Source organism: Seriola aureovittata, chromosome 13, assembly GCF_021018895.1.
Source record: "Seriola aureovittata isolate HTS-2021-v1 ecotype China chromosome 13, ASM2101889v1, whole genome shotgun sequence".
NCBI lineage: Eukaryota > Metazoa > Chordata > Actinopteri > Carangiformes > Carangidae > Seriola > Seriola aureovittata.
The window spans coordinates 6,811,224-6,820,406 of record NC_079376.1 but is presented as its reverse complement, the minus strand read 5'-3'; the positions used below and the strand labels follow the sequence as shown (position 1 = coordinate 6,820,406).

Sequence of the window (9,183 nt, the reverse complement as noted above, 5' to 3'; positions counted from 1 at the left end):
TTAAACCCTTGTTTTTTCAGCCATTGTGTTTGTGCATCGTATATAAATAAAAACTCGAAAATATGTTGTAACTAACAGGGTGCACGTTAAAGGGTTAAAAAGATAAATAAATATCTTCAACATTAAACACTTGAAAATGCTTTAATTACAATTAAGTATAAGCTTAATGTTATCATTTTGTATTTTTATCAGTTGTCCTCCAGGCCAGTTTGAGTATCTAACTTTTTTTTTGTTCAGGGCTCAGCTGGTCATAAATGACTGAGCACTGATTGCAGTATCTCTGAAAGCCCATTGTTCTCAGTGCATGCAGCTGTCAACAACATTTTAATGGTGCTACTTCTAACCTTTTGCTGTTTTCAAAGTAAAAGGGAAAAAAAAAAAAAAAATCCATTTTCACCCAAATAGCTTTTCTGGGCCAGTTCCACTTGCAGTCTATAGAGCAGTAATAATAGAATCACAAGCTCAGGCCTATTTTTAGTTTATCAGAAAAGCTTTTAGTATGCCGTTCTGGTCTTGAAAGAATAAAGGGAATTTTTCTGCAGGAGATGATAAGCTATCATGTACCATACTTATTCACTATTGTGTGTTATATTCAGAAGAGTAGAGTAGTAGTCCAATAGAAAAGCAGACTGGTCAGAGCTGAAGTGGTTCTGTTAGCTCTTACGGTGCAAAAATGGATACGCTTTAAAGCTTTTACATGATGCTGTGCATGCAAAGGGAATCCCAGGGTGGGTGTGTCTGCTTTGTCGTCACAATAGCATTGACACTGAGAGAGAGAGAGAGAGAGAGAGAGAGAGAGAGCAGGTGGTAGATGTCATTCATCAGCCTCAGCATTAATTATTAAGAGATGCTGCACCATGGTGAGCTTTGTGCAGCAGTCTATCTAATTAATAGGTCTACAGGGACTTAAATTAATTTAACAGCTAAAATTGAACACAAAATAAATCTTTATTATATTTCTTTCATCATTGCCTGAGACAATGTGATAATGTGATGCTTTTTAAATGTGTCAGTCTCATAGAACATTAGACAAATCTTATGAGCAAACACAGATCCATAGACACACACACACACACACACACACACACACACACACACACACACACACACACACACACACACACACACACACACACAAACAAACCAAGCTTAAATCGGGATAATGCAGCCAAGGCTGTGACATCACCACCTCCCAAAAGCTGATTGGTGGAGCCATGCATCTAGCTGATCTCTCTCCAGCCTCAGACGGTACGATGATACAGCGAGGCAGTGCAGCGGGGGCTGTGCACATCCACACAGGCATGGCTCCTCTGGGTGGGAAAAACACAGGAAGAAGGAAGGATGGGATTGTAAATCGCCTTATCTATTAGAGTTTTCCCCTCTGCCGTCCGTCCGTGTGTGTGTGTGTGTGTGTGAGTGTGTGTCTGTGTGCGCGTGTGTGTCAGTGTGTCTGTGTGTTAGAGTGTCAGGGAGGAGGGGACGTTTTCATCACAGCCTCCAGCAGCTCTTTTGCTTTCACCAGGGAAGCCAGGCAGCCAGATCTGTTTTGCTTCCTGCTGGGAGAAAAAAAGAAGGGAAAGGACAGCTGTGTGTTTTCACCCCAGTTTTTCCACTGTGGATCTTATTTTCACACATACGTATATGTATGCTGGAACTCATGAAAGGCAAAGGGAAGGAGCCGGAGAGTGGGGTCTAGAATGGCTCACTATAAGGATGTATCTGTCAGGAAGACTTCTTTAAACCTGGTGACTGGATTTTTTCAGTATCTTCGTGGTAAGTAGGGCAGCAGCACCCTTCATCTCTCATCCTATGTGTGGTCCTATGTAGCTAATATAGGACATAACATATGCTAATGGTTAGTAGGTGAATCCCTGCTATGTGAACTAGTTATGATGCTGCACAAACACAGCTGTGTATGTGTGCTGCATGTGTGTGTATTTGTGCTTGTGTGCATGTGTGAGTCTGCATGTGTGTGCTATGCTTCAGTGGGCATCCCCTGTGCATCAGTGATGAAGCATTTGCCTGTGGGTTAACTTGATGTCTTTGCTCCCTGTATAGCGTTCTCATAGCTTCTTTAAACACGTGACCACTATCTATATCTCTATGGGTGGATGTTTAAAAATGGCCACTCTGTGCACTGTGCAGCACCAGCCTACCGGCATGCGTGACAGGGTGTTAGAATTCAGTCGCGACAACAGCATCACTACAGCAAAGAAATCAGTTGTTTTGTTATACGTGTTGCATAATGCATGAGGCTTTGTGGCTGAATATATTAATAGGCCACAAAAGAGTCTGAGGGTGACCTGAACAATCACGCATGTTATTACTGAACACAGAGGGGCTTGCGAGATGTGTTGGCTGAATTCTCCTCCCCACTCAGTCTCTAATCTCCTCATATGACCTCTTTTTGATTGGAGGATCTATCATACAAACACTGGCAAGCTTGTGTTAATGACATTGCATAAATCTAACCATTGCAGGAGTCATACTTCTTACTCAACATCCCAGTGGCAGTGTGAAATTATGTAGTGTGAGGTTGGATAAAGTAGGATTATGGCGGTGGGAGTCCTACAGAGCCTATAACTGACAAGAGTTATAGATATATATGTATAATATTTGATGCGTTTTATGTTTCTGTGGTGTCATGTCCATATGTAGAATCAGTTAACTCATTTGCAAAAAAACATCTTGAATCTCTGATCACCTAGTCCTATCGCATCTGTTCCAGTCACCCGATTTGTGTGTCCTCTATCAATATCACCAGCTCCCTCAGTCTCAAGTGTGAGGCTTAGACTCGACAGTCAACAGTCAGAGCATGTGGCGTCTATCATGTATTGACATGCGCTGTGTGCCGTTTGCTTTCAGATGAACAAGAGGCAGTGCAGAAGAGAACCTTCACAAAATGGATCAATTCTCATTTAGCAAAGGTAAGTGTGAATTTCCATCCATGCTCTCCACTGCTTACACACCACACGATGATTGTTCATCACTCACAGGGGCTTTTACGAGCGCATCAGGCTCACGTTAAACAAACAGTCAAAGCAATTACATTACAAGTAAGTTGGGAGCTATGCTATGTTGACCTTTTTCATCAGAGACACTAGTGATGTTTTATTGCTCATCATGATTATGCAGCTTTGGTCAGTGACTGACTGCAAGACGAGCGTTGCAATGCAACAGTAATAGCATCTAATAACACTGCACAAGATGATTGAATTTATCCAGTTAACTGCATGTAATAAAATCATTTATCTTAGCCTTCAAAATCAAATCATGTTTGATGGAGCAGGTTTTGTTTATAATGATAGTTTCCTGGATGTTATGATGGGGAAGGAACACACCCTCTGTATAGTACCTATGAAAAGGTCATGGCAGAGACTGCTGCTTGTTGCTGTGCTGCAAAGATGACATAGACATGATGGAGCTCAGAGGCATCTTTGCAGTTCTGTTCTAGAGAATCTCACTAGGGGCATTTATACTTAGACGAGCTTCTGTGCCACTAGTGGAGTGTGTTTGTGTGGACATATGGAGGGCTTAATGGAGTTCTTCAGAAGATGCTGTGTGGGGTGTATATACTTATTGTGTGTTAGGTCTTTGTGTTTGTCGGCCTGTGTATGACTGTAGGTATGTGCGTGGGTGTTTGGTTATTCATGTACTGTATGCGTGTGCGTGTGTGTGAGTGTGTGTATTTGTAGACAGGATTGGCAGGGACAGTGATGCAGTGTGCAGATGGAGAGCAAGAGGGTGAGGACAGTTCCCTGCAGGCAGTCGTCTGCTTCATAGGTCCATGCATGTAAATTACAAAGCACCGAGTGAACAACAATAACACTCGCTCACATGCTGTAATACATCACACTGTGACCCTAAAATAACAGAGGCTTTATTAGATTATGCACACAGCATTAAGATGAACCTTAGAGCTGTAAAACATCAGAAACGGACAAAAACACTTCACAGAAAATTGTTAAAAATTCAGAATATGGTAAACTTTATGCAAGTAGAATCACAGATGACACAGCAGAGTGTGCAGCTAATCAGACACAGATTCAGGGTTTAAGCCTGGAACCTGGCAAAGAGATCTGGTTTAGAGGGGTCTTTTGTTGAGCTTGATCTGCCCACAATAGTTCAAAGCATGGCTTCTAAAACTTTGGAAGAATCTCAGTTATGTGGTGGGCCAACGTAGAGTCGCTCTGTTGGTCTATTCTTCATTATTCATGCACTGCGCCCGAGCTCACTCACTGTGCATACCAATAGGACTAATGTAGCATAAGCCACATCATGAAAGAGCTCTGTCACGTTTACACTGCAGACAGTGATTGGCTTATTTAGGGATATTTACGGTACTTTTCTTGTGCACAAAATGTTTCCCGCAGTGATTTGCAATAGTTTTGTGGCTGTTTATAAATGATGAATATTGGTTTGAAGGAAACTCCTTTTTTAAGGGTGAAAGTGTGTTTTATCTAAGTTTGGACTTCCTCCAGTTGTCACACTTTCCCTTCAGCCTTTGTTTCCATTTCCTCTGATTTTGCATTACTAAGCACCTTTCCAGTGATTTTCAGAGTTTTTCCACTGATGGGAAGACTCATGTGACTGTTTTCCAGGGTGGGAGTGATTTTCAAATTTCAGAGGCTATTTTTGTGTCACGGTGCATATTAGCAGTATCATTGGAAAATCAGATAACTCTTTCTTCTTCTTTTTTTTTTTAATAATCTGATTGATATGAATAAAGTAGTTGTAGATTCTTCTAGTCAAATAGTTTATGTAATGCATAACTCTTAAGCCATAGCTGTGTGTAATCATACAACAGTAATGGGCCTTCTATGGAATTACAGGACAGACGCTTGCCTCTTCACACTGCTCTGCCCCAAATAGGCAGCCAACTGCATCCTGTCATGGAATATGTTGAGTTGTGAAATGGCCTGTATACAGTGCCAAATAAAGAATTCCCTTCGCGACCTTTTCCTTTTAATTAAAGCTTCACTCTGTCGAATAAATACACATCTGTTTCGTTCACTCATACAGTACTGCTTGTATAACACAGTGGGCTGCAGCGCTGTCACTCAACTTGGAGATTGTGCAGCCCCGTAAATGTGCGGATATGATATCAGGAGACAGTATCCAGTTAGGGTTAAATGAATACCATCGCCTCAGGACTGGGCACCAAGCCACTGCTGAGGAAAAGGCAGCATCTTTTCAGCTGCAGGGAGGCTCTGTGGTTGTTGCCAACAAGCCTGTTTCTCACAAAACAGCATTTGGTTTCTCCTCATCCCTACTAATGGGTTAGAATACCAATATCCTTTCACACTAAAGGATTAACAATGCATTGATACTGGTTCTGTAAATGCATGGCTTCTACAGACTGACACATTTATAATTACAACAAATTTTCATGATGCTGTTTCTGCATTTCAAAGCTCTGTCCTCTCCCCTCCAGCATAAACCACCACTAGAGGTTAACGACCTTTTTGAGGACATCAAAGATGGGGTGAAGCTCTTGGCTCTGTTGGAAGTGCTGTCTGGCCAGAGACTAGTAAGTAGTACTTATTTTAACACAGGATTTAAACATGGATTGTGTAGATATGCTGGGCCTGATTCACACCTTTAAGATCACTTTTTTTTATTTGATGCTGATTTTTAGTGTTGATTTAAATCATTCCCTTCTGAATGGACATGTAAATCAAGGCACATCTTTTCACTTTCACACCACAACAAATCAACTTGTACTTACATATGTTGATTCCCTACATTACATGATTTAAAACTAGGAATCTGCATACAAATTCAAGTGCTTCTGTTACATTTGTATTCGATTTACATTTGTTAAAAACTAAAGCTCTGTCAAAGTTGCTGTTGTTGTTGCAGTGTTGTTTAATTCATTGTATTAGAAATGTGAGCGGCAGTTCAGAGATCTGTAACCAGACCGTTGATTGGTCTTTGAAACAGTTGAATATATTTTAAATACATTGTATTACAGCAAAGCAAAACATTCAATATTGGCCCATTTACTGTATATCCTTATCTGATCAACATCAATATCAGCCTCAAAAATCCTGTGTTGGTTGAGCTACAATTTATTTTGAGGCTCAACTTTGACAGTGGCAAGAGAATTGAATCAGCGTGGATGTGCAGTATACAGCATATGCATTTTACAAAAAATCCAAGGTTCGGATAAAAATGTTGTTCACATTTAGTGTTGGCTCACTGCACATAAATTACTAGGCCATAATTCAGATCTGAGGCTCCCTGCTGTGAGAACATGTTAGCACAACAGTCTTCTTCTTTCACTCTCTCTCCCCGACACACAACACACACACACACACACACACACACACACACACACACACACACACACACACACACACACACACACACACACTGGCCTTGACTCTGATTGGTATTTAGTAATTAGACCTATCTTGATACAAACTGCCATGTCATCTGCAAAGCTGTTACCTGGCTAATGAGTCACTCGCACTGGTGAACGCTGCCTGATGCACTCACTTAGTGCTTTCAGACGCACACCCCTGCTGGTTTATGTCAGCCAGAGTTTTAACATGGACAGATCTCAGGATTATACTTTTTCTCTTAAAGCAGCTTTGGCACTCACCAGTTAATTTATGTAAGAAAAAACACACCCAGACCACTTTCACTATCCTACCAAGCAACTAGTGACAAATGAGCTGGCTTTTAAGCTTTGCTACCGCTATAGAGGTTGGTTGGTACAGTAGACAAAATGGCCATCTGCAGTTAATATCCCAAGCTTTAATATGATATTGCTTCCTTGGCAAGCTTGATTTTCACTTTCTGTCTGACTTGTCTGTCTTAAGCCCTGTGAGCAAGGCCGCCAGCTGAAGAGGATTCACTGGGTTTCCAACATCGGCACCGCACTCAAATTCCTTGAGGGCAGGAAGGTAAGCATTCAGTCATAGCAAATATTTAATCTTTAAGATATAAAGTAATTTTTCCACAACTAAATATACTAGTAAAAAGGAAGGCATATCTTAAAGAAGTCAAGGGTATGACTAAGAAAAAGCTGTTAATTAGATGTTTGTTAGTGCACATTAGGGGGGGACCTGTCTGCACAGCATGTGAAACGTTGAGAGAAGCAGCAGCTAGAAACAGGACTTCTTGATTACATAACCCATCTCTAAATCCCTTGGCTCTATGAGGCCCGTGTCCCACTTTCGTCTGGGCTCCATGAGGACTGAGACTTACATTGTTGTGATCTCTCTCCCATCATGTGTGCCTTCAGTCTGTGTATCGAGGATCTCCGGTCAGTCGCCATTAAACGCCCTGTGTGATCATGTACTGTATGCATTCTTTTCATTTGATGCACGATGTGTACTGAGCTTGGATACAGACATTCAGTTTTTTTTTATAAATGTAGTCATTACGCTTTTCCACGGACATGCATATTAATGCATTTGGACTAGAACGGTTTCTGATGTGTCTGGCTCCCTGCAATTCTGAGCTGCTCAAATGTAAAGAGATGTAAACATGGCAAATTGGGGCTGCAAGGTTTGCAGTGCTGTGGCTCATTTGCTTTTCCTTTAACGCCTAGTTGAACACACTCTTCCTCTCTTTTCTTTTTTTCCTTCTGGTTCACTTTTCACCGTGGCTGTTTCTGCCGTCCTGGTTTGGCTATACAGATGCTCCATGATTATAATACTTACCTGCATCAAAGACTTGTCTTTGATGACGTAGAGCAAATGCAGCATTGTTTTGGTTGATATTAAACTCATGGGGCTTTTGTGGGTGGAAATGCAGAAGATTCTTACTTCCAAACTGTCTGGCTGTGACTTATATTCCGGAATAATCCTCTGCTTGGCTTTTGTTTCAGATCAAGCTTGTTAACATTCATGCCACTGACATCGCAGATGGACGACCATCAATTGTCCTTGGGTTGATATGGACCGTTATCCTCTACTTCCAGGTAATACTTCCTCTGATGTCCCTGAGTTTAATAACCATGCTCACTCCAAGATGAGTTGATGTCCTAGAAAAAACCCTGCACATCAGAAACTCCCCGACCAAATATTTTTGGGTCAACCTTTTAACCCAGTGTCAGTCTTTGTCCTGTTAAAACTTTACATTGCCTAAAGCAGACGTCAGTGGATGGTTTATGCTAGAAAACGCAGATGGAGATGGATGCAACAAAATATTTCCATTTTCTTTTCACGTTGCCATGGCCACAGAGCAACCCTTTCTTCTCCTTTTGTTCTTGTTTCTCAATTAGATTGAGGAGTTAACCAGCAACCTGCCAGCCCTCCAGGCGCTTTCCAACAGCAACTCTTCTGTGGAGAGTATAGCCAGCTCTGAAACAGGAAGCCCACCCATGAAGAGGAAAGTGGTCAACAAATTTCAGGGCAATGCCAAGAAGGCCCTGCTCAGATGGGTGCAGTGCACTGCTGCAAAGTATGACACTTTCAAATTCCCTTTTTGGCTTGGTGTTGCAAATGTTTAAGGATATTGGTGTAGATACTTATATGTACATATGATACAGAGAATGACTAGCCCCTAAAAGGCAACTGACAATTTTACATGACATATTTTGGGTGTTTCTGCATATATAGATGTTTATGCGAGTCTTGCAAAACAAAAATGTCTATGCATGTGCTTTTCAGGCATCATGGAATTGAGGTGAAGGACTTTGGTCCCAGCTGGCGAGATGGTGTTGCATTCCAGTCTGTGGTGCACGCCATCAGGCCAGACCTGGTGGACATGGAGGCTGTGCGCAGGAGAAGCAACAGGGAAAATTTGGAGGAGGCCTTCTCACTTGCTGAAAATGAACTGGGCATTCCCCGTCTGCTGGATCCAGAAGGTGCCCTTGACCTCCCCTGCTGCTTGCATTTAATATTTCAGCGACGCACAACATTCAGGCAGAATAGCACTGAATTCAGTGCGGACGAGTCTTTCTAAGCTTTTGTGTTGCCATTCAGAGCTTGGCAGCGTTTTAGACATAACGGCAGCAAATATACGGTATTGAGTAGATTCTACTTGTTTTTCACTGAAAGTAAATAGTTTTAGCCCTTCAGTCCGTGCTGCCTGAGCATTTTGACAAAACGTCTGCTGAAAAGATCAGTGACACCCTCCAGAGGATTAAAATTCTGTTTATATATGTGTCTGATTCTATTCTGTGGAAGTGAAGCAGTCCTGCAGTGGCTCTGCAGTCCTGTCTTCTCT

At 41.8% G+C, this 9,183-nt stretch overlaps 1 protein-coding gene across 1 annotated transcript in view; it reads left to right on the top strand.

The window, feature by feature from the left end:
- The first annotated feature begins 1,272 nt into the window (after positions 1–1,272).
- The window catches only part of syne1b (spectrin repeat containing, nuclear envelope 1b), a 70,541-nt gene continuing 62,630 nt past the window's right edge, over positions 1,273–9,183 (top strand). Inside the window, 7 exon segments of the mRNA XM_056393714.1 lie at positions 1,273–1,773; positions 2,866–2,927; positions 5,435–5,530; positions 6,828–6,911; positions 7,841–7,933; positions 8,237–8,415; positions 8,625–8,821. Of these exon segments, the coding sequence (XP_056249689.1) occupies positions 1,698–1,773; positions 2,866–2,927; positions 5,435–5,530; positions 6,828–6,911; positions 7,841–7,933; positions 8,237–8,415; positions 8,625–8,821 (787 nt within the window). The 5' untranslated portion in view covers positions 1,273–1,697.